We start from the raw sequence: 24975 nt of genomic DNA, 5'->3' as shown, positions 1-24975 counted from the left end.
GAACTGTTTGAAATTAGGGCAGTTAAGGTCCTAAATTTAGGACTTTATCTAAATTAATGATGCTATTTCCTTTCTTAAAATAGGTGCATTTCCTTTCATATTTTAATATGTGCATTTCCTTTCTCAAATAGAGAGGGTGCAAAAGTGGAACATTCCATTGTGTTGCTTAAATTAAGCTCTCTAGTATAGGACAMCCTTAACAGCACAAACCTTAAGAAGAAAAGGAACGAAGTAATACTTGGATTTCCCCCCTCCATGTGATACAAAGTTGATATTTAAAACAAACCAAACTAGTCATTTGTTTTAGTCCAGGAATTGAAGCAGCCGATTATCCCCTTTCTTTTGCCAGAGCAAACAATAGGAAACACTGTAAACATAAGATGAAGTAATTGTTAAATCCTAGCAAAAAGTCTGAGAACAACTGTAAATTTCAAAACAAGCCAAATAAGAGTCTGAAGGTTTGAGAGGATTTAGGCCATAGTTTCAACTTACTTTGAAGCCGTAATCTTGCCTTTTAAGAAGCAACTCTTCAGCAGGCAGTAAGTTTAATAGAGATGCTATGTGGCCATGAAAATGCAAAAAGCTTCTATTTTAATTTTAAAATGTGCTCTATTAAAATTCTTGTAATATCATAAGAACCCTCACCAGCTGGGAAACTGCAGCAGGAAATTACTAACGTCTAGTGAGACTTGCTTCAATTTTGAGAGAAGGAAAATGACTTACTACCTCAGCTTTCAGCAGCACGGTTGTAGGGAGGCCAAGGAGATAGGTCAAAAAGACGGGCTGCATTCTCCCCCCAAAAGCAGACAAAAATGTCTGCTTTTGGAGGTGGGGGGCAGAATGCAGCCCGTCTTTTTGACAATGGTCTTCAGAGTCTTCTGAAAGGAAAATGTATTTATGATTTATAATCTTGCAGTTTGAATGATTAAGCATCAAGTCTTCATACTTCTTAGTCTTGAGCCATTTGGTACAGTGACTCATACCATGGGAACTGGCTTTCTTCCACCCACCCCTTCCCTCTTTAAGCTCACCAAAGACATTTTAACCACATGGCCTTTCTGTGTGAAATGGGGCAGAGCAAATAAATATACATATTTTCAAGGTGTGTTTTGTGATAGAAAATGAACTTCAAGACTGTTCTGGGCAAGAGCCATTTTGAATGTAACTTGCAGTCAGTCAAAGTAGTCCTGATTGCTGCTGTGCAGGAGACATTGAGGCTACTTGTGGAGAAAGAACTGATGGTGGCTTGGCATTTGTTCACAGGTCTGTCCTCTGGGAAGAAAAGCCTTGTTTGGTTAAAGTCCAGGCCCTCCCTTAGCATATTAAATATTTAGTAGGTATGTCCCTTTCTTCCTCCCACAGTTGCCTCATTGTTTACTTGATTTTTCTTGTCTTAATTATGGCATTTTCCACGTGAGTAATCTGCATTTTTATGCAGATGCAGACTTTGTCTGGTTGAGGATATTCTTTCAGTGCCTTTGGTTGCCTTCCAGGAGGGAGGAGTATCCACAGGCCTGGGGACTGAAATAATCAAATCAACCATCCGTCAGGGGATGGATGCAGATGGTTCCTTGAGACACTTTGTGCCATCATAGCCAAGGGTTTCTGAGATGTTTGTGGTCTGAAAAGGCAGAAAGCGAGAGGCTCCATTTGTAGTGATGGTCTGCCCAGCACACGTGCCAGGCACCTGCAGTGAGCTGGGTAGCGGTGTGAAAGCTCACATTTTTTCCCTCAGTTCAGCAACACAAAGCCAATGCTCTGAAGGAGGCTAAAGACTGTGCAGAATGTGAACTCGACTTCTGCAACAAGGGTTACTCTCTGAGGAGGAGGAGAGTACCTTTAAATGGATACACTCTTTCTGCTTTGCTTTAATGCCTTTTTCCATGCTTCCTGTGTCTGGCCTTGGCACTACCTGAGAGGAGGGAGATGACAGGGGGAGGAACCTGAATGGAACTGTATCACAATGTTTTTCCAAAAAAAGATTGTTGAAAATAAGCAACTCTCCTAGTGACAGCATTTCTTAGTACGAGAGAAGGTGCGATGGAGAAAGGAAATGCAAACAGATCTTTGTGTCTCACTTGAGGTCAGGTGAATGTTGAGGGTTAGTGACTTAAAATTCTTAAAGTCCCTATTTTCAGTTGATCTCCTCTGCTGCTAATATTCCTTAGCCTCTTGGAAGACAGGAATGTTAGGAAGAAAGTTCATCTCAAGTTTTAATTCCGTTTATTTTTGTCAATGCAGTCTGGGTCAGTGGCTGTGTAAAAATAGTCTCTCCCTTCCCTGGCTGTGGAAAGCAGGGAAGGGAGATGTGAGCCTGAGGAGTCATCTTGCAGGTATTGCACTGATCAGATGAGTGCTAAAGCCGACGTGTGAGCTGAGTCTTATTCCTGCGTTTTAGTACACTGATGGTACCCAATTTTAAGTTTTATATCAAGCCATTTGGCTGGATTTGCGTTAGCTACCTGTCCCTTCTCTCATTCATAACCAGTGCTGCTTGCATCTTTCGAATTACTGTACGCTCTCATTTGGAGCCAGCCCCCGCTCTGAAGAGCAAGTACATTGCAATATTGCAGACAGCACCGTAATACAGGCAATAAATAGACTAAAGTATACTAGTGTGAACTTTAAGCTTTATGGGATTTGTGTGGAGACCTAAAAGTGGAGATTAGAATTCTTCTTTTCCCTTTAATAATTCAGTAATTAATTACAAAAGGAGAGTGGGGATTTACTCTTTTCCAATCTGTAAACTCTGCGTTTATTTTTGTGAGGGGATGGCTGGAGGAGCATCTGGCTGCATCGGCTGTTTTGCCAAGCTGCCGCTGATTTGCACGTGGCCGAACAGCGGTTACGCGGCCGGCCCGGCTCCGCGCTGCTTCCAAATAAAGGCATGTCTGAAGGGCGAGCAGAGCCTCCCGCCGCCGGGCCCTGCSAGAGGGGACCTGCACCCAGGCACTGCACAGAGGTGGCTTATCCGCAGCAAGCGGCTTGTTACCTCTCCCCTTCCCTTTCTCAAGTTAACTGGGAAAGTTGCTTTTAAACTGAAATCATGCGAACTGGCCATGCACTCATGCTTTATAGCAGATAGTTTAATAACATAACCGTTAAGCCTGGAGTCGCTTCTAATTTACAAAAATGTACAGTCAATATATCTATATTTTGTGGGTCTGAGCAGTTTAAACAAAAACACTTGTACTCCTGTAAGTTATTTAATGATAAATGAGCCTTTCCTTATATATAAAAACTCACATGTGCAGTGGATGGAGAATTTGAACGGGTATCTTTTATTATGTTAAGCAGTAAGTAGTTTAGGTGACTTTTTAAGCCAAAAGTACATTTTTATCAAGGCTTAATACAAGTTTGAAGTGTGACGTAATAGTGTTTTGCTGTATGATCTAAGGACATAGCCAACACAAGGTTGTTAGGAAGAGGTAATTTATTAGACCAGCTGGTAGAGTGGGGGGAAAAAATGAGACAAGCTTGCAGGCACACCAGCACTTTGTCAGGTCTGAAATAGAAGCAGCAGATTTCAAGGTTAAACAGAAGTTAAGGAAAATTACTCAATTTAATCTGATACTCATTGGACAGTCTTTGAAAGAGGAGCTTGCTCGTATGGTATTCTTTCAGTGGAGGAGGGAGGATGAAAAAGTAATCATTTTCCTGGGGAATGGGATACAGATTTTACAACCTGTTAAACAGGGAGAGGCTATAAAAACAGTATTGGTTCTATGGCTGATTTTGGTTTCTAGAGGAGTTATGAAATATTAGTTCTTAGTATTCTCTTTGGAAGAATTTGTGGGTGGGGTTGTTTGGGTTTCTGCAGGTTACTCGAGAATCAAGATTGCAAGAACAGAGRTGGAATCATTTTTAGGCAGATAGGGCTGGATTTATCTAGAAGAACTTTGTCCTGCAAATTAAGTTGCGGGTGTTCTTTGCCAACTCTGCCTACAATGAAATTGCCCGGTAGTCAACTAGCAATTGTAAAAGTAATGACAACTTTGTTTTCTATTGTTTACTCTCTTAGAAACCAAAAGCATTTACTTCAAAAATCAATTTAAAAACTGTTCAAACGGAAGCCCTGAATGTTAGTGGATTTTTTAAAAATTCATAATTTTGCTCAAACAAGAACAAAACAATACTAAAAGGCAGTTTCAAGGTGAGTGCTTTACTTGTGCTGGTAATAGTTGACCGTCTGCTGGATTTTAAACTTTGAATTAGGATGTTTTATCAAGGTTGTAATAGCAATATATATCTGATGGTGCACTACCAACATATATTGGAGGAGACTGCAGGGAGGAGAAGAAAACTACCCAGTACTATTTTCCTAAAGCTGCTTCCCCCCCCCCCTTTTGTAATGCTCAGGTGATTAATGATGTGATATCTGGCTTTATCACACAAAACTGACTTTCAGTATCAATTTAATATTGAAAATCATTAATACTGTTTGAGTGGTGTCAGAAGAGTCCCAGGAACCAGCACTGCTCCAGGCTGAGGTGGGAAGGGCTGTTTGCTCAGCTGTGTCCTGTTAGTGCCACAGGGACAGACTAGGTAACCCCTGCATTTAACCTAAGCTCTGAATGGGTGGAGGAGGTCAGAAGAGCTTAATGTAACTTAGATAAATTACTTGCCAAGAAAGGGGCTTGCTTCTGCTAGCATTTGTCTTTCTCTGCCAGAAGCCAGCGATCTAGAAAAGGTGGCCTGTAYTGGGAGCCATTTATTGGGAGCAAATGAAAGGGTGCTAGTTACATCAGTATATCCGTGATCCTTGGTGATGCAGGATGTGATATCTGTGTCTTAGCTTCATTGAAGACAATTTCTCAGAAATGTTCAGAGATCAAGKTATGTTAAAATAACCCTTTCACATGGCACTTCAGTCACACGGCTAGAATGGAACCTGGATGTTTTTGTTTTGTGCTCAAACTTTTGCAGAAATTACCTGTGTTTAGTTGTGAATCCCCTCCACCACTACCACTGTCTGCTTTTATAATTGTCTTAGGGATCTCAGGTAATTTCATGTGCAGGTGGTTATACAGGAGCACATGTCCTGTGTAAACTGAAAACCAATGCTGGGCACTAGGTCATCCTAAGATTAGTCTTCAAGCATTAGATAGCTTGAGTATGGTTTCTGTGCAGCAAACTCAAGGGAAGCTAATATGTTGTTTTAATATTTGAATAAAAAATAAGTAGCACAGGGCATGCAAATAGTGTCTGTGGAACCAGTTACAGGAAAACTGTAATCTGATTAGAGCTTAATAGAGCTCAGTTCTCACAAAGGTGAAGGTTTGGTTTGAATGTTGTGCTGCACATGGTATATGTAGAGTGACACTAGCAAAAGGTAGCCATCATTCTCTGCAAAGTTGGGATATGAGTGTTTATAGGAGCCTGTCCTGATGAACTTAATGTTGCTAGTGTTTGGAAAGAGAATAAACTGAGGTGACATTTGRTGGGATTAAAAGTGGGGAAAAAAGCTGGTAGCTGTAGCAATGGAAGTSAGTATAATTACACATTGTTCCTACRTAAYGGGACCCAAACACTGTTCTGAGTTCTCATTCTTTATTTTATTTTCCCAACCCTAACTCTCAATAAGGATAGCTGAAAGGAAGTCAAAGTTCTGCTACATTCTCCAGGCTTGAAAACTAAAGTATTRTTATGAAGCCCATGCTTGTTTTATCTTTTTTTCCACAATCCTAAGATACTAAGGCAAAAAAAAAAGCTGTCTATGAACAGGAGTAGCTATGCTTTTAAATAAAGGAAAAGGAGATATGTATGTTATATTACTTCTTTTGGAGAAATTGTTACACTATTGAACAGTTTAAGTTACTAGATGTTCCTTTTTTAAGACACTTGCTGCCAAGCAGAGAGCATAACATCAATGGCGTGCTTCACCATTAGCAAAAAAGTGTGACAAGTGACAGTATCACCAAAACAAAGAAAGAACTGCTTGACTTAAAAAAAAAAGCCATAGTCTACACTGATATTGCAGATTTCTGGCATCTCTGGTTCTGATTCACTTTGGCAGCCCACAGTGAATCCCATCCCGTCCTTTTATTCTCCTGTCTTTCTGTGTTTGGAAATCATTTTTCAAGGTTGCTTACTAAGCTGTCTGCCTGCTTTCTGTTTCTTTTTGCTTCCTGATTATAGGCTTAAGAGATAGGACAGGTGAATAAGACTCTTGCAATCAGTAGGTGTGTGTTTTTTTTTTTTTTTTTTCCCTGACAGAAATCCTTCTTGACCCTTGAAATATCAGAAACCATGAGTGTTCTTGCCCTGATCCTCATAATGACTTACAAGAAATGCAAATAGTTCTTGGCAAACAAAAGCTGCACAGAGATTGATTGGTTGAGAGCTCATGTATGTCAAACTGTTTAATAGATTACTTTTTTTCCCTTTTGAGGGAGAAATGTGTGAATTTGTCTATAAAAATGAAATTATGCTTTCCACGTGAAATCCTTATATAATGTCCTCTSTAGGAGCTACCTTTCTAGTTTTGTTCAGGGTTCATTAAATAGCATTGTAGTACTCCAGATTTTTTTGGATAGGATTTTGTTACTTTATTGCATATTGTGAGCTAATGCRACTCCTGGATTGACTCCAATTTGTTCTGTCTGAAATCTAGACTTTGGGTATAAGCTGCTGATCGTGATTTCGAACTTCTCAAGAAACGAAATGCAGAGCTAAAGCAAATGCAGCAGCTTTTCACAGTGATCTCATGCATTGGCCACATGTTGTCAGGATGTTTAAGTTTGAAATACTACTGTAGTTTGACTTGAAGCCATTGGCAAGCGATACACCTACAAGATGGTCTAAGTGTCTTGAGTTGTAGCCTGAGTGAGCTTTTCTTYTTATTTGACTATTTAAGGAACTCGGTTTTGAAGTCAAAGCAAGATACATATATGTTTAAGTGAAAAACAAATTGTTAAAAAACAAATTGTTAAATCATTTATTTAGAGGAGCTGCTGGATTCCCTAACTTTTCTACTGCTTTATTTTATTCAGTTTTTCCAYTAGCACATATTAAAAAATCAAGCCAGATATAGAAAAGGCAGGGAGGAAAACAATCATCTTGCTTGGATTTCAAAACCCTTTGTGTGGAGTGTTGACACATATGAATTTAACAGTAAATGTGCCAGTGCTGCAGTTGTGCTGAAATCAAGTTCCCAAACAGCTGTTGGAAGGCTCCCTTCTGCAGTAGGGAGGGCTAGTCCCACACAGTAAAAATACCTTTCGGCAGAGCCTGTGAGCAGGATGCTCTGCTRAGAACAAATCAGGTGAATTTCAGGGAGTTTCTTGTATAGCTGTCCCTATAGGTGTTCTCTTAAAGTGCTAAAGCTCATACAAAACTGCGGAGTGCTTGGATCGGGAGSTGTGGGTACATCCTTTGCCGCGGTCGTGGTGCTTGTAAGAAGTGATGGGGCATTTTAACAACAAAACTTCTTGGGGTCCTTCCACTCTGAAATTTCCCAGGGTCTACTGCATTTCTTTGGTTTTTTTCAGACCTACAAGGACTTTCATTTGGGGAGTCAGAGCGAGAATGTGTGGTGTGGGTGAAGTCTTACTGCAGTGTTTGTCCTGTTTCCCCGCTGGGTTTTGCAGCCCATATTGAGCCATCTCCTACTGCAGTGAAACCTGCTGTTGCTGCCCTGTCCAAGCTAGCTGAAGATTTAGCTCACAGCTGGATTGCATTCACATGTGACGTGCCCCTAGTGACTGAGGATTTGGTAGCATCATCTGCCACTGGGCAGTGTCCCACTGTATCCTGCCAACGAACAAGCCTGGTACTGTACTTGCCTGTGACTTATATGAAAGCGTGCTATTGCTAGGGTGTGTTTTTTCTCACTTTTAGACAAATACTACCGTATGTGTATTTCCACAATGTGGGTTGCAAGTTTGCTTTGCAAGAATCTAGTCTGGCACCCAGCAGTGTGGAATCCTTTCTATAACTGTTGTTTACTGTATTACTGTAACAACTGATGGCCATCAAGACATCTAGGGAGTCCTTCATTCTTTCTGACTCTAATTTGTCTAGTCTGGCTGTTTTCTTTCCTCTCTTGTAAGGATTGTCACTATTTGCCATTACARATGCCTAGTACCTTCCTTTCATTATCCAACACAGCGCTCTCTTGGTGCTATTCATGGGACAAACAATTTGACTAATTAAGGGAATTCACCTGCAAAAAAAGTCCTGGCTATCAACATGCTTATACTATTGCACTCCAGCTTTTCGGCTGACCTGTAGCTAGACTGGGCAGCCTTTTACTGAAACCTGCTGGAGATGGAAAACAAGGCCCTGCCATAGCCAAGGAGTCAAACGGGAGGCAGGAGGAGGTCTAGGAAAGAACAGAGCGGTGGGATCAGAGGTGTCAGAGAAGTTGGCCTGATAGGGTAGGAGAGAGAGCCATTAGGGTTGGACTGAGTATCAGATGGAAGAGTCTGGAGTGGGCGAAGAGCCAGAAGAGCCCAGATATCTCACTGAAACCCCATCTGTCTTCTGACCAAATGTGTGCCTGTAGCATGTCAGTTTTGATTATGGGATAGATATGTTTCCTCTCAGAGGGCTGGGTGGGAGTTGGCTCTTCTAAGGCCACTTGAAGTGACCTGTTCGTCTTGGGAAGCACTCTTCAGCACTGATTTAAAGCAAAGGACCAATGTGAGCCCTTGAGCTGTTAGTCTGCTGTTTAGGTGTCACCTCTGATATGCATAGACATATTTTCACTCTCTGAAATTACCTTTTTGCCTTGTTCAGGAAGAATTCAGTGAAAACTGCTGTCCAGCTCTTCAGTCCAGTATAACTGACTCAGGCAGCTATGCTTTGTTCTGAGCAGTGAAAGATGCTGCGCTCGTAGTGGGAGTGACTACCATACCACTTATGTAGAGTCCTTTTGCCTTTAAGGCTATTCAGAATGAAAATAAAAAGAACTAGTTTCTTTTTTTCCTATTTTTTTTCAGTCTTTAGCACAGTGGAGAAAATACTGCTAACTGTCCACAAAATTCCTTTATAAATTGTAATTTTCTGGAATATTTTAATATGTTTACAGTGCTTAATGTCTGCAAGCAAAAGATGGATTTTTTTCCTTTCTAGCACTTCCAATGTCAACAATTTACTCTACCTCACTAAATTCAAACAGATAAAGCATAAAACCCCATAGAATCTGCTAGCATACAGTTACACAAGCTACCTTAAATTAACTCATGCCAAATACGTAATCACCTGTAAGAGTATCAGAGTGGTTTTCTAAATCAGTCCGAATTTGTCAAGATTAACCTTTTAGAGAACGAAAGAGACAAAACTCTCACTGCTAGTGTGGGTTTGCTAGTACGAACTCTGAGACAGACTTGAGGAGTTACCACAACCTGTTTCATCTAGTAGGCTCTGCCTGTCCAGTAGAGGGATTTCTTCTTGTCCCAGTCTTGATTTCTGTAGTTGAGTGCTACCCTGACTTTTCCAGACTTCGTCAATAGGTCTGTTTAATGCACACACATCAATCTGCCTTGCTCCTATTGAGCAGGTCTGTTTCCTAAGATATTAATTATTAATAGTAAGAATATACTGCAGTATAGAAGGTAAGAAGAATATAGTACACTGCGCGTCTGAGCAAGTGGGAGGCAAAGCAAGGTAGGTTAGTTTAGCACTAGCTGTGTGTAATTTGTTTGCAAATTGTCTGACTGGCTCTTCTTAACGTGTCCTATTTCTTTATATTAGTGAACCATACTGGGTGAGAAAACACTGAGCAGAAAATTGACAGTGTTGAGCCAAGATCTGTGTGTGCATCTGGGCACAGCTTCAACCTGAAATGATAATGGCTAGGCTTACAAAATGTCAGCGTGATTTCCAGCTGTATTTTTTTAAAAACGTGATCTATTTATAAGCGTGATTTGACCAAGTAYGCTAGTGCTTTAACAGTGTGAACCTGGGGTTCACTGCAGGAACAGGACGTAACTGTGGTAGTTTGGTTTCTTTCAGTGGGGTGATAATCACGGCTTCACTTCACTCATTGTGAATTGGAAATCTTTCTGGTGGTGAGAGTCATTTGGTAAATGTAGCATTATATCTAGTAGTATTAGACAGTTATTTAGGCCTTACGGGGCTGAGGTTTTTTTTGTGTCCCTCCTCTTCCCCCCCCCACCATTGTACTTCAGAGCTGTGATAGGGAATTTACAGAACACTAGGACTAAAAGTTTCCAGGCCAATGTGCAGAATTTGTTTGTTCTCCCATGTGACCTAGTGACACTTCTACGTCTCYTGTAGACTTCTCTTCTTTCACAGCATGATCTCTCTGCTGGAAGGCGACAGTATCTACCAGCCCTCTGGGAATAAGTTTGCAAGGAATTTTCATCCAAGGGAGAAAAGTGCTTGTAAGATTGGACTCTACAGCTGTGCACAGTTAACATTGGAACTGTTTTGGTGTCTTACTCTTCAGCATCAGACATAGGGTACTGGGATGGGGGAGAGGGGTGAACAGAAGACAGATGCTCTCTCTGTACTGACCGAAATGGGAGAAGCAGCTCTGGGCGCCCGTGCGGAGGGGGAGATCTCAGCCGTGCTGTGGGAGGAGGTAAGCTGTGCTGCTTTCCTCTCTGATGCCTCCAACCGCAGGAGAGTCTCGCTGCTTTCCTGGCAGGAGCTGCATGGTGAAACGGGACAGGATGGCATCGAAAGGCATCTTGAAAGTTGCTTTGGGAGAGATGCAAAGGAAAAACTAGTCTGAATGACGAGAGAAGCAGTGAGCAGCAGGAGCGCTTTTTTGCCAGATAGCTATTTTTAGGGAAGTAAATTTTGCTTTAGAATCAATCTGACCGAATTCAAGTGAATCTCTCCATAATTGATCAACAGTGTTAAATAATTAAATAGTATTATTCAAATGAGTATCTATACTTTGCTTTCATCTAGTTCGTTTGGCTCTAGTGTTTGACAAGTACCTGTCTGCTGTCTAGAATGGTGAAGGGGGCTGTTTATACCCATACTGCTGGCCTACTTTCAAGCAATTCTTGCAGGGAAAAATGTGATTATTTCTTCAGTCAAGTGGTCCCAAGTAAGCGCTATGTTGGAAAACTACCCAAACGCGCTGTGGTTCCATGCTGCCTGTACCAAAATAAATTGAGATACACCATCATCAAAAAACGGAGGGACGGTCCCGCTCGGTTGCGAGCCTTTGCTCGGGTGGATGAGGCTGACGGCTCGCGTAGAGCAGGAGCAGCAGCGGCGCCGCCCCGGCAGGACGCGAACGCGCGGGGTGGTTCTCGCCGCGCGCGGCGATGCCGCTCGCTGCACGGCTGCCGGCGAGGGATGGCCGCGCGCCCGCTGCCGGCGCGAGGTACCCGCGGGGCGGCCCGTCAGCCAGGCAGCTGAGTCGCGCGTGGCCTTGTTAGGCGAGTCCCAGCAGTGGCGCCTGGGGACCAAGCGGGCTGGATGGCAGCGGGAGCGCTCGGCCCAGAACGGATCCAGCCCAGSCCCCGGGAGACGTGACCCAGTACTGCTAGACTGGCAGCACTGCCAGGAAACCGGCTTGATTTGGGTTTTCAGAAGGGACTGAGCTTTGTTTGGCAAATACCAGGAATTATGCTAGAGAGAGCTTTCTACTTTAAAAAAAAAAAAAAAAAAAAAACTTTGTGTAAATCTTAGTAACTGTAGCTTTCTTTGCTGAAGTATTTTCACATGCTTAGTTATAACCTTAAGATACAGTTGATGCTATATATATATATATATATATATATGTATGTATGCATGTATGTATATGTATGTAAATATTCACATAGGAATGCCTTGCAGTGGCCTGTACTAAGAAATGTTTTTTCATTCTTTCCTGTGCTACATGCTTTTAAAGAAGCAACTGAACTAAAGAATGCTGCTTGGGTGGGTTTTTTGTTTGTTTTTGTGACTTCAGGACTGTTTCTTCACTCTTTCTGCTGGGTTTTGCCCTCTGTTGGAARGCTAGTTTTTGCTGGCCCTTGTATGCCCTTGTTCCCAAGAGAAAGGGAACACAGGCACTTGCTGCCTATGCAGATACTAGAGCTTGCGTAGGTTGCTGCATATCCCCTCTTAAAAACAGATCCTSATGTGGAGGAAGGCTTCAATTTAAAAACAAACAAACAAAAAACCAAAAATCTGCATCTTAACTGTGTGTTATTCCTTTAATAAAATCTGTATAGACTTAGTCAAGCACAGTACYGGCAGGTGCTGTGCAAGTTTGCCTGTGCAGCTCTCGTAATGCTCTTAAGATCTTGACTTGTGATTAACTCGCTATTAGTGATTTGCCCCTCTTTAAGTATTGTGCAAGCTTGTGATTTTTGGAGGGGGGTTGGGAGCATATGAGGGCATTAGAAAAGGTCATGGTTGTCAGGAATTTAAACCCGGTCTCTGGAGAGCAAGCTCCAGTGAACTGTAGTGTCACTGATGCTAACCAGATTTTCTTTCCTTGTGAATTTTTGCTTAGCCATGCTGTTTGCAAATTAAAATTGATATATGTGCTTATTCACACAGTAACATTATTCTCAATGACAGAACTTGTAGTTGTGCTGTCCTACCTTGAGCATGAGCATTTGACTAAAGCACTTTTTTTTTCTTTTTTTACATTGGATTTTCTGAGCAAGCATTGCGACATCCTATAAACAGGATGGCACTGAGTCATGGATTTGTTGTCTGTAAGGTTGCTGTCTGTCTAAGCCTTGGAAATTACAGCTATATTTCAAGGTAGGTATGCAGGGATGATGTGGCCTGTAAAACGTCAGTCACCGTGGTAAACAAAATTGATGCTTTCCTTAGCTGACTATCRAGAAGAGCCAAAGAGCTTTGTTATAAACTCTTTCATGTGATATGTGGCTCACTCGCTCTTCTCCTTTATTGGGATTTTACGTGTGTGCAGAGCTACAGTGCAGAGGTGTTTGAGGGCAACTGTGAGGGAAGCTGGTAGTGTAGCTCTGCTTTTCCCTGGGGACTGCCTGGYGCTGCTGGCTCTGGGGTAAGCTTACCCGAGGCCAAAGTGACCCGAAGTACCAGGACGTGGGAAATGCGCCCTGGAAACCCTGATGTGTTCATTAGGAGGATGGTGTTCAGCAGACAGCCTCTCCCAAGAGAGGCTTGTGCCCTTGGTCATTTCAGCAAAAAAGCTTTATTTCACTGCACAAGTGAGCAAGAAACTGCTGCTTGTGGCAGGACTTCAGTGAAATGTCCACAAAGATGTCCACAGGGCCCTGRCTAACCCCATACTTGGAGGACATTTTGCTGAAGGAGGGTTTTCCTTGCTATCTCCGTGTGTATGATTTTCTTTTTGTTCTGTTCGTGATTTTTTTTGTTCGTCTCCTAAACAAAAATACTTTCTAAAATCTGAAWTGTAGCTGCTTTATAGTGAACCATGGTGTGAGATGCTCTTAGACACTGTTGTCCCATGTACAACCATTTTGTTCTTAAGGCTCTTGGACTACTTGATCATTTACATTGCATATACTGCTAAAACAGGTGATCCCAGCTTACCCCTCTCTTCCAGCCATTTGTTCACAGTCTGTTCCTAACACTGTCACTGTCCTGACTGTTGTTTTATGGTTTCAGACCCACCAACAGACAGGTCTGACTCAATTTGGATAAACTACATGCCTGACTGGTGCTTATGATGGCCACAAGTGAGAAGGTTGCATGGCATGTGAACTCCTTCAAAGAGTTAGTCCAGGCTATCTAATCCTACTGTTAAAGAGAGAACCTTGGAGATGTGTAATTAGGCTACAGTATTGACATACAGTTTCATGAATARTAATATGAGATGTGGGAATGTGAGGAAATTACTGTTCATTATTCTGGGCACTTTTTGCAACCTCTTTTATTGCTGAAATTTTTAACTAARGAGTGAGATTTCTTGAAACAAGAGATAGTAAACCTGAAACTGAAAGGTTTTTAGAGTATATGTGCAAAAATAGTTATTGCTTTCCCAGTTTCTAGAAGACAGCAAATCAAATATTCAGTACAAAAAGACCATCTGTTTTCTTTTAACGTATCTGTCACCTTACAGTAAAATACTTGGTCCCCTCTGACTTCTACTGATTAGCTTTTTTGATCTCTTTGCTTGTGGCCTGTTCTAAATTATGTCACACACGTGATGAAATGTTGAAGTTTACCTGAAGACTTGTCCAAAACATAATCACAAACCAAATAGCAGAAAACTTGCCAGAGTCATTATTTGAAAATTATTGCATTGTAGAAGTGAGAAAAGCAAAGTGAAAATGATTAAACATACTTCCCACTTGAGTGATGATACCATGTTAGGAAACTTTATCTTAGATTAAAAATCTGTATAAATGACCTTCACTAAGGAAATGAGAATATCGCTATACATGGGGAGTGTATGGGGGAGGCAAAAGTGATTGACACTGCCAACTCAGAATATGTTTTTTATTTTCAAGCTAGGATGCTTGGTATGACTTGGGATAGTAAATTTCCATTAAATGATTATACTGCATAAGTAATCTGGTTTTTGATTTGTCCATTAGCTTCGGGCAGATGTTAAATGATTTCTTGCAAATCTTGAAAATGCAAGAGAAATTGCTAGAAGGTAGAGGGAAAAGGGAAACTAAGAAACGGGAAGGTTCTTTTAGTGCCTCTTGCTTAGCTTGCAGGCATCTCTTTCYGAAGGTAAGAGCTGGCAAGGGATATGCATGGTGTGGGTGAGCTGCCTGGCCAGATGGAGTAATGGAAAAAGATGGTTTAATTTAGTCCTCTCTTCTAACCTTTCTCCCTGAGATCACCCACATCCTCTTACATCTCAGCACAGCTCACTTTGATTTGCTGTTCCAAATGTGCTATCTCCTTGTTCAGGAGCACAACAGTGCAATGAAATTCATAATCTCCTTTAGACCTCTAGATGTGAAGTGTGGATGAATTTTTTTTTTCCTCCTCTTGAGGTTTGTTTATACCGATCATCTCAGTTTTCTGTGCTGTTCAGACTCCCGTGTATTTAATTAGCATATTTACTGAGAGTTTGTTTGCAATCACTGCATGTTTTTSTGTGTTCTTGATCTTTATTTTTAGGTTTTCTTCAAACAGATGTCATGGGCTTCTTTGATTTTTGTTTTTATAAAATCTGCAAGTCACAGCAAAGTATCTCATCCTCCTTATCACAGAGGAACCCTTCTAAATATAAATTTGTAAGTGATCAAAATCTAGAAAGAAAGGAGACTTGATCTTGGTGGGACCTGATTCATAGCTCTTGAATGCTTTAGGGTTTGCAGCAAGTTTGGAACAGCTTTGCAAGCTATTTAAACTCCGTCTTTGATTACAATGATTAGTTTTGCCAGACAAAAGGATGATATTTTCCTTCTCTTCCTGTGGGAGGCTTCAGAATAACATTTAGCTGCCAACTGGTCTTTCATGAGCAGTGTCAGATTTGAAATGTATGCGTGCTTAACCTCTAGCTCTCTGCTCAGATGACTGCAGACTTAACTTCCAGCTGGGTTCTCCCTCTCACTAACTGCTGAACTGCTGTTCTCTTTTTGTTTGCTTATGTTGGAGGCTACTAATGCTGAAGAATTAATGATGGTAGAGAAGGRCAAGAAAACTACTGTGGATTTGTAACACAACATTGATATGTARTTTGGCTGAGCGTACTTACATGTCCTGGAGACTGGACCACTTTTAATGATAAAATACCCTTCCTCCTTCCCTCTTCAAACATTTGGAGATGCATTTGTTTCCTTTGGGAAGGACTTTCTCTCAAACCAGCTGTTTCCAAACAAGCAGCAAAAAAATAAATCCTAAGATTTCTTTTCTTTTATACTGCTGCTTGCCCCCATTAACTTACCAATTTTAACATAAAGGTCTATGAGCACCAAATCAAGATGTCTTCTCTACTGACAAACCTGGTTGGGCAGGTTTAGCTCAGCTGGTTAGAGCATGGTKCTGCTAATGCCAAGCTCGTGGGTTCAATCTCCATACGGGGCTATGTTGAGGGTTGGACTAAATGATCTCCAGAGGTCCCTTCCAACCTTACCATTCTGTGATTCTATGAAGGTCAGTACAGAGACCTCTTGCAATAAGAGGAGTTGCATACCACCCCTTTTTCCCACTGATCTGTGTGAAGTGCATAGCATACATGTACTATCTTACAGCTTAAGCACCTCATGACTGCTAAGGCTTTTAATTTTAATATCAAAAGCAGCATTTTTTTGACTTGACACTGACTTAAAGTGGAGCTGAAGTAACTGCAGGGTTACAGATGCCACACAATGGCACAATATTTGATATTAATGCCAGTGACATTAATGTGTATTCATAAATACTATACAAGGAGCAATGATGGGTAATTACCTTCCAACCTAACATTAATGAGCCTGACGCCAGACTGTGGATTACTCTTCGTTTTTTTTTTTCTTTCTTTTTTAAGAACTTGGTGCAGGTGTCCCTTTGTTGTATATCTTTCTTTCCTTCTTAATAGTTCTCCTTGCTCTCATGRGATGGCCCCTGCATTCTTAACTGCTGTTCTTTAAATGGTAGGTGAGAGAGTCGTCTTCACACYAGAGTCTATTWTAAGTATTCTTCCCTGATTATGTCYACAACTTTCTATRTTCTRCGAGTAGAGTATAAGCAAGAACCCATTTAAAATATACATGTGTTTGAAAACCTCTTTAGAGTTTTTCTGTCTCTCCACAGCTTTGCATGCTTTATCTTCTGCACCTTGCTCACCAAAAGGAGGTTGAGAACGAAGTTTTGGAGATGGCTTGCAACAAGAGAGCGTGAGATTCTGCAAGAAAAGCTTATCTTCACTTCCCCCTTATTCCTCCACAAATAGACGTACAATTCCAGCCCATCTTAAGGGATATCAGCAGAACTGGGCATGATAATCGAGCTGAGCTGACCACCTTTGTTAGCCAGTAGGGTTAGTCCCTTTTCTGGTCACAGGGATCTTGTGCTTTTTTTTGTTTGTTTGTTTGTTGTTCTGGTACCTACTGAAAAGCAAACTCAGCAAAACTGAAAGGCCATGTTTTCTACTAGTTTAGTCATCTAACTGGCTCACTCTAAGGGAGCAGGTCCTGGCCAAGTGGAGAGAAATGAGTAGAACTGTCCTTGGCATCRGTGAGCTATTCTGTCAGCTCCGTTGTCAAGTCTACCTTCTCCTTCAACCTTGCAAAAGACTGCAACTACAAGATTTATCAAATGAGTAGTATTTATCTGCACTTTATGAAATATGTTTCCCATATTGCACAACAAATATATTGCAAGTACTTAAAAATGCTACAGGTAATAATACCTACATCCATAAGATCAAATAAGCAATATTTTCAGGGTTCAGAAAGTAGTGAACTTTTCGAAATGGGGCTTGATTCACCCTCATGAATACTGATCCAGAATGTCCAAAATAAATATTTTTGCCAGTTCCTGCAGTTTTTGTTATTTCTGCACTGACTTTTTCTCGTGTGCCTATTTCAAAATGGATTTTTAGGGTAAGGGCAGTTTTAGACCAGCAACRAAAGACTAAATTGTTTGTCACGGCTTTTGTATTTACAGGGCCTAAGTGCCTGCAGGCCTTTAGCATTGGTTAAGATGACACTGCAGTACTTGGGTCTGCGTTTTGTGGGGCGCTGCTTCGGAGTGGTTAGTACTGAATGCAAGAGCCAGTGGGCTTACAGGGAAGGAAGGCGATGCGATGCACACCATCAGGCACTTCTGATCAGGAATTTCACTCGGTGAATCAGAAGCTTTTGTGCCCTATTCCATGTGTTGAGCTACTGTCACCRTACGGCAGTCTGTACTGCGGAAAGATCAACCCATAGAAGGCCCTTCTGTTAAGGCCTCTCCATGGTTATTCATGTCTGTGTTGTATATATGTGCGTATACGTGTGTGTGTTTGTGTATATGTATGTATAAATATAGTTAGCAAACAGTGACATTAGACAATWTGGAACACAAATTTTTATATCCATTTCAAGAACTTGTCAATRTGAAAAACAGTAGTTTTGATGGTCTAGGCAGGCTAGATACAACTTCATGGTGAAGCGAAGAGGAGTTAACATTTTGTATTAGATTATATTTTTCACTTGTAGTTAAACAGTTTCTTTCACAGTATTGGTTTGTACATTTTTGTCTGTACATGTAGGTTCCAAGCATGGATCAGGGTCCTGTTGTATCAGATACTATAAAAATTTTTTAAAAAGGTCAAACCCTACCTACCTAAACTGAACCTCACACGCTTCAGTCTTGTGTTTCTAGGCTACCATTTCACTCTCCTAATAACCCCAGCTGTGTGTGTACTCATACTAATTTAAATCTTGAAGGGAAGAGGAGGAGAGAGAAAAAGACTACCTTTAGTTGGATGGGGTTAAACGTGTGGGTCTTCTTCAGTYGCATATTTAATACTGCTTTGTTCTTTTGATACCTCATGTGTTAGGTGATGGGATAGTTCAGCTGTGGATGGCTGAGCCAAAGTTATTACTCCATTTTGAAAAAAATACTTCCAGACTTTTAAAATGAACTGTGAAGGATTCTAGCTCATCTATTTGTTTTGAATCAAAATCCATTGAATCTGTTCAACATTAAATATGGTAGCTAGACGGTACTTGTTAATTTTACACCTTCTGTCTCAAATTAAAATATTTTGAACCTTGATGTCTGTTCTTAAATCCCTACCCCCCACCAGTAATTTTGCTCAGATGTTACCCATATATCTTATCTGTTYTAAATATTCCAGCTAATAGTTGGGCAAAACGTTTAGCATAATGATATGATTAACAGAGTCCATTTTTTGGCAGCCTCTGTGCTGTTTTTCTTTCTGTTAAGCAAGCATTGCAGTTTATTCTGATTAGAGATAGGAAGGTATTATTCCTCTTTTTRGAGGATTTTTTTAAAAATATGAGGATTTAGGGGTTCTGCATTCATTTTGCTAGAATATAATGTGTGATTTGGCTGGATTTTTGAAGCTATAATATTATAAATCTCCCAATCACCATTGCCCAATCTGTTTTAGCATTCATGTGCCTAATTTCTGTTTGTAATCTGATTACTGGCTTGAGCTGCTCCAGCTTGCAGCCTATTGCTATGCGTTTACTGTACTCCCTGGGACGCAATAGCCTGACAGCTCCCGTCCTGTGCTATGAAAAATCTCTACACAATATTGCTAAGACGGGCCTAGGGCTGTGGCTGGTTGTGAATTAGCAGCTTTTGTAGTTTCTCTTTGCTGGATCCTTTGTTTGTGCAACCATGTTCAGAAATCCTTGGATCTCCAGTTATTTAGGAAATGGTAAATACTCTGAGGAGCAAGGTAAGAGTTCAGAGTAGATAGAAGAAAATGCAATTCATTTGTGTGTCTTTAAATCTGTTTTGTGTGTGTGTGTGTGTGTGTGTAAATGCTGTTTGATTAGATCTTCTATAGCTACATTAGCTACTTTAGTAATCAGCATTCAGTTAGTCACCTAGACTGTTTCATTATTTCCTAAAGGACGTTTTTGAAAAATCCGATTAGATGGATTTTCTGATTAGCTTAGCTTGCCACCGATTTAGGCCTTTAAATATACTGAGTAACAATGGAAGGTTGCATCTAGATTTTCTTTTTTTAATTTAGGTGTTTTAATTWAATTTCATATGTATTAAACTGCAGGTTGTGTTTTTATTCAGCAGCTTGTATGTAAGAGGGGAACTAGACTGAATGAATGGTTAAACTTGTAAGCAAGTTTGATTTACACTTAAGTAAATGCACTCTTATTTTTAAATACAAATACTTAAAATTATTTTAATGGGATTGCAAGTATATTTCTAATCCTTTGGTGAAAGAAAGAACAAAATGTTACGATGATTTTCCTTCTGTATATCAGGTACTATGAGTTGGGGGGGCGCTTATTAACCATTAAATTAAAGACTATGTTAAACTCATGTTTCTATAGGCATACTTGTTTTCATTTGAAGCAGAATTATTTTACTCATTCTTCTGTGTTTGTATTTAAGACTTCCATATTGTAGAAAGTAAGTTTTATTGGACTTTAATCCTCCCACATGGGGTTTAATTTGGACAGGAGGAAATACATAAAAATAGCAAAACTGTATAACAGAAGAGAGTTCTCTGGATTTTGTGGGTGGGTTTTTTTTTTTTTTTTTTTTTTTTTTTTTTTTTTTTTNTTTTGAGATGTGTAGGAAGAGAAGAGCTTGCTTCTGTGAAAGGCAGCAAAATTTCAAAATGTTTTTGAGACATTCTGGATGTGTATGTGAATATTACTAAATGTGTTTAATAAATAGCAAGAATCGGAACAGTTTGTGCCCCATTCTCAGCACTTCCCTTATCCACTGAAGCAATGAAAGCCACTTTCTTCTCTTCTCATATCCCCTCTCTATTTTTGGCTGGGGTAGGGAGAATTTCTCTGTGGTCTACTTGTGGTTTTCATGGTGGACAGCTGTTCTAGTGCCAAAGACTGTAGGATGGGTTATATCCCATTAGAACAGCTATAAATTTATRATATGCCTGGTTCTGATTAGCTAAATTCATGCTGAGTTCGGGTTTTGTTGTTTTTTTTTTTTGGGGTGGGGTCAGTTATTGCATACCCTTCTCACAGTAATGTAAATGTGGCCTTTTTAGAGGATAGTTATGATATGAAATATTCTTTTCTTTTTAATGTTTTAGTATAGTACAGTGTAGTATATAGTACTTTATAAACCAGTTCTAAAGTTTTGTTTATAATTGGCTGCACTGGTCTAACAGAATGTTTCTGTATGATTTGTGAGCTTTACTTTCCATTTAGTTGGAATGAGAAACTAAACCTTAACAAAAACAGGAAAAAGATGTCTATTAAATAAAGAATACTGTTTGCAAAATTGCTTGAAATTTGCAGTGTCTTGTTGTAGCAAATATCTTAAATACTATTTTACACATTTTAGCTTCTTTAGGAAGCTGTTAAAATGGTCTGTTTGTTTTTTTAAACTTGTACCTGGAGAGGTGGCAGAGGGAAAGGTGTGGAAGACAAGAGGGTGAAAAGTTTTGAATGGCATAAACAAAAGATACTTWTTAAAGAATTATGGTTCTTGTTGTCAGCTATGATAAGCTTCATTAAACCCTTTCTACGAAAATAGCAACATCTKGTCCAGATCTTAAAGTATTTTTACAGACAATGTTTGACAGGTAGCTCTTCCTYTGCTTCTGCATTTGTTTAAATTCTAGATTATGTAATAATCAGGTTCTGCCTCTGACTGAAAAATAAAACAATCACTGTGTATATGAACAATTGTTTAATTATTTGTGTTCTTGGGATAGTTGAATTAATGCAGATCAAGGCTTAGAGCCATTTTTCCWCCTTGGAGGAAATTTTAGTAGCTCTATGTGTGTTTCAGTGTCAGATGCAGACCAGGTGCTCCTACTGCCCGGCTAGTAGATCTTGAAGGTCTTTTAGTAGTGTCGTTGTTGAGTGGAGGAAGCAGTACGTGGAGCACAGGCCTCCTCACAACAGGTCATCATGTGGACCCTTTGATGATACTGTCATCTATGGGGAGGAAAGTGGRGGAAGAAGTTGCCCATAGTTTGCTGTTTATCAACAAAGGTTTGGAGACTAGTGACTTTGTATTATGTAGTTTTTGAATACAGGGGTACCTCTGACATATCTTTGCTCTCAGTGTAGACATGGAATATATTCCTTCGTTCTAAAGTTATTCAGGAAGAAAACAGGAGCTTCCAACAGCGGACAACCTTCAGAAATTTGTCATGGATGCTGCAATAGTGAACACTGAATCCTCACTCAGRCATCTCTTACTTCCACAGTGAATATGCATTTTTTTGTAGCAGGGTTAGTCTATAGCCAAGAAGGTTCTTGCTATATGCAGCATTCTCATTTTCAGACCTCTTTGTAAACATATGTAGTGTCTGTTTTACAAGCAGGGCAACTGAGTCAAGTAGTTTGAATGATAATCCCAGACTTGGTGCTACACAGTGGAAACTGGGATTAAAATTTAACAGTTCCATTAACCGTTGAAGTGTTTGAAATATTTATTCTCTGTACTTATTTTTCCCAGGCTTTGATTTGTCACCATCCTAGGCATGCCAACCTTGGAGTAGAGAGAAGGCCTTCTTAAATGCTTTTCTGGTGGAAAGGGACTACTTTCAGAGAGTCTAACTTGGCTTCCTAAAAGCTCCTCACTTATTAAAGTACCTTCAACATGGTGGTGTTCTTTTTTTCTTTCACAGATTTTGACAAGGAAAACTCAGTCAGATTTAAACCTTTGCGATTGCTTCAAAGGAAGAGAACGCTAAGGTAAGGTCAAGTTTTCTTGCCCATTGAAGAGGATAAGTTGACTGCTACTTACAGTCATGCATTGGTTGAGTCTACATTTATTCTGTTGTCAGGGAAGATGATCTTTGGTCCTCTCACAGGACCAAGCTTTGGCATTAACCTGATGCTCTGGACAAATATTCAGACCACTAGCTGCCTCTTTAAGTAACAGAGTGAATATTTGCAGCTGGCATTGCTAAGGAAAGAAGTGGTTTCGCTCTCTGCCAAGCCTCCTGCCACTGCAATGCCTCTTTTCCTTGCCTGGCACAGGAACAGTACAGACATTTAGTGAACAGGTTGAAAAACTGCTCTATCTGAAAAATAAGATGGCCACAGTGGGGGAATTAATCATATAGCTGTGCAGAGAGCTTTGTCAGTGTGTGGGAGAGGAGACCACAGTGATGAACGAGGAGGCCGTGTGGCCTCTGCCTTGCGGGACAGTGCTGCCTGCAGTCGAAGGCACGGTTCCACGAGGCTGGATGACGTGATATAGTTCACAGTTACACAGATGGGAGGTCTCATTCCCTCATTCTTCCCCTCCTCATTCCTACTGCTTTTTTGGTCCACCTCTGTACCTACTAGACTTGCTCATACTGGAGGGGAGTGGGTCAGGGGGTYGGACCTTGCCCCTTTCCCCAGCAGCTGGCAGTTCTGCCAGCTCAGCACAGGGATCATCAGGCACCCCAGCTCTTGTTTACAAGCATCTTTTCCCTGCCATATTATTTCTTAAGTACTATAGAAAGATAGAGAAAATGGATGCACAAGGTACATTGCCTTATGGAAGGCGAATAAACTTGAAGTGAGAGTAGGAGAGAGGGATGTAACTGTGGAATGGACTTTTTGTTTAAGAATCCAGAGATGGAATTTCTCCAGCAGATAGAGAAAGAGAATAATAATAATCCAAGCACCTAGCTTGCAGGTAAACAAATGGATTTTCATGCATGTGTTTCAATCACAAAATYTCAGCATGTCCCATAGCTTTAATCCAGTCGGCAGAACACTCTGGCCAGTGGGATTTGAATGAAACTTCTGCTTGCTCTTGGGCATGCAACTAGGTTAGTGGGACAGCTATTTAAGAACTGTATGCTGCTACTGCAGTAGATGAGGGTTTCAAACTGGAATCTCTGATGTATAGAAGCAGTCCATATTTACTTCAGAACTCACAAGAAGAGCGGTATAACTAGGGAAACTGTCAAATCCTCTGCTAATGCCACATTTTACATTTACAGTTTTTAAAGAAAAACTGAGGTTGTGAAATACTGTTGTTATGTTTTAATAGGAACCATACGAATTCCTGAAAGTTGAAGAGTATAATGAGTCCATTAGGAATCTAAGGCCAAACCACACAAAAGTCCTGTGTGAAATGAAATTGTGGGACATCATGCTGTTGATCGTGGTTCATGAAATGCAATCACAAGCTATATTTCAGTCAATGAAAGGAGGAGGATTTTCTCTTTCAGTATCCAGACTTAGAAGTAACTTTAGGAAGAGAGCATTCCTGCACATTTCTAAAACATTTCTTTTATGATTTAGAAGAACTCAAGTAATCCTTAAATTATTTAGCCTAGCTGTGAAGTGCAGAAACTTCTGTTGCTATGGCTTAGAATCAACACCCAGACTTGTAACATGACTTGAGAAATTTGGAAGAACAAGGTGAGTAGTCAGAGCTGTGATACTTCTAAAACAGGGTTGTGAATGGTTTTGAAGGTACAATATACTTGACAATCTAAGTCTGACTATCTGACCTTAMTGTAGCAATGGAATTGATGCTGCAACTGCTATTTTAGCAGAAAAACTAATAAAATRGGACATCTGAATAAATCTGAATAAAGGGAAGTCTCAGTGAGAAGTTACTCATGAGCGTATTTTTTTAAACCCTTGTGACTACTGACCTGAAAAATTTTTAACTATTTGGAATTACTTCAATATCATTCTGACTCAATTTAGATTGCTAATGAATGTTCTTATTGAATACTGTGACATGTCCTAAATATACCTCTTTGCTTTTTAGAGCCAATTTTGTGTGTATACCTATAAATACCCAATTGTTCGGCTTGAGTGAATTACCTTCACMGCAATATCCTGCCTCTGAATTCTCTGTGCAAATGAAAATAAAATAATTGATAGATCAGTTTAAAATACTTTGTTTCCAAATGCAAGTAAATAYGTTAAACAAGAAATGCTGCCTTGTACTTTGTGAGAGAGACAGAGAGAATGCAAAAATGCCCTTGAAGATTAAAAACAAGTTCCCTAGTGTGGGTAAAATAATAAAATGGCCAGTATGGGAAAGTAGTTAATCATTAAAAAAATATACATATAGTCAGGGAGAGAAATTTTTCCAGTCTGTCCAGARGGAAATAGGGGACTCGGATGTAAGGAAAAAGGGCCTTCAAAAAGTAGATAAGCTTAACTCTTAGTGGGTCACGTGGCATCACAAGGTTAAGAAGTTTGTGATTTATTACAAGAATTTTAATGAAAACTGCCAGTGAACAAAGGTTGGGAGCCACCCTTGGTACAAAGGAAGGCAGATTTCTCGAAGGAAGAACTGGATGACCTTGAAGAGTAGTAGGAATGGAACTTAATGTAATAATACTAAGTGCATAGTTGTGCATTTCTTTGGGCAGATACATTCTTCTATCACTTGCAACTGATGAAAGCCAACCCTTGGCATAATAGTTTCTTATGCAGGACTGAGCAACCAATATAGTGTATTTATATATATATAAAAAATTATAAAAAAAAAAAAGAAAAAAAAAGA

General features: G+C 40.2%; 1 protein-coding gene across 1 annotated transcript in view; it reads left to right on the top strand.

Annotated features, from left to right (window-relative positions):
* LOC146588221 (supervillin-like) overlaps positions 1–24975 on the top strand; it is a 78991-nt gene that overhangs the window by 15891 nt on the left and 38125 nt on the right. Inside the window, exon 2 of the mRNA XM_085318313.1 lies at positions 22133–22199. Within this exon, the coding sequence (XP_085174439.1) occupies positions 22133–22199 (67 nt within the window). The remainder of the gene's footprint in view (positions 1–22132; positions 22200–24975) is intronic.

The sequence above is a fragment of the Rhea americana genome, unplaced genomic scaffold (assembly GCF_003343005.1).
Source record: "Rhea americana isolate MKP2758 unplaced genomic scaffold, rheAme1 scaffold_53, whole genome shotgun sequence".
Lineage (NCBI taxonomy): Eukaryota > Metazoa > Chordata > Aves > Rheiformes > Rheidae > Rhea > Rhea americana.
The sequence above is the reverse complement of the archived record's forward strand: the minus strand, read 5'-3'. Positions and strand labels throughout refer to the sequence as shown.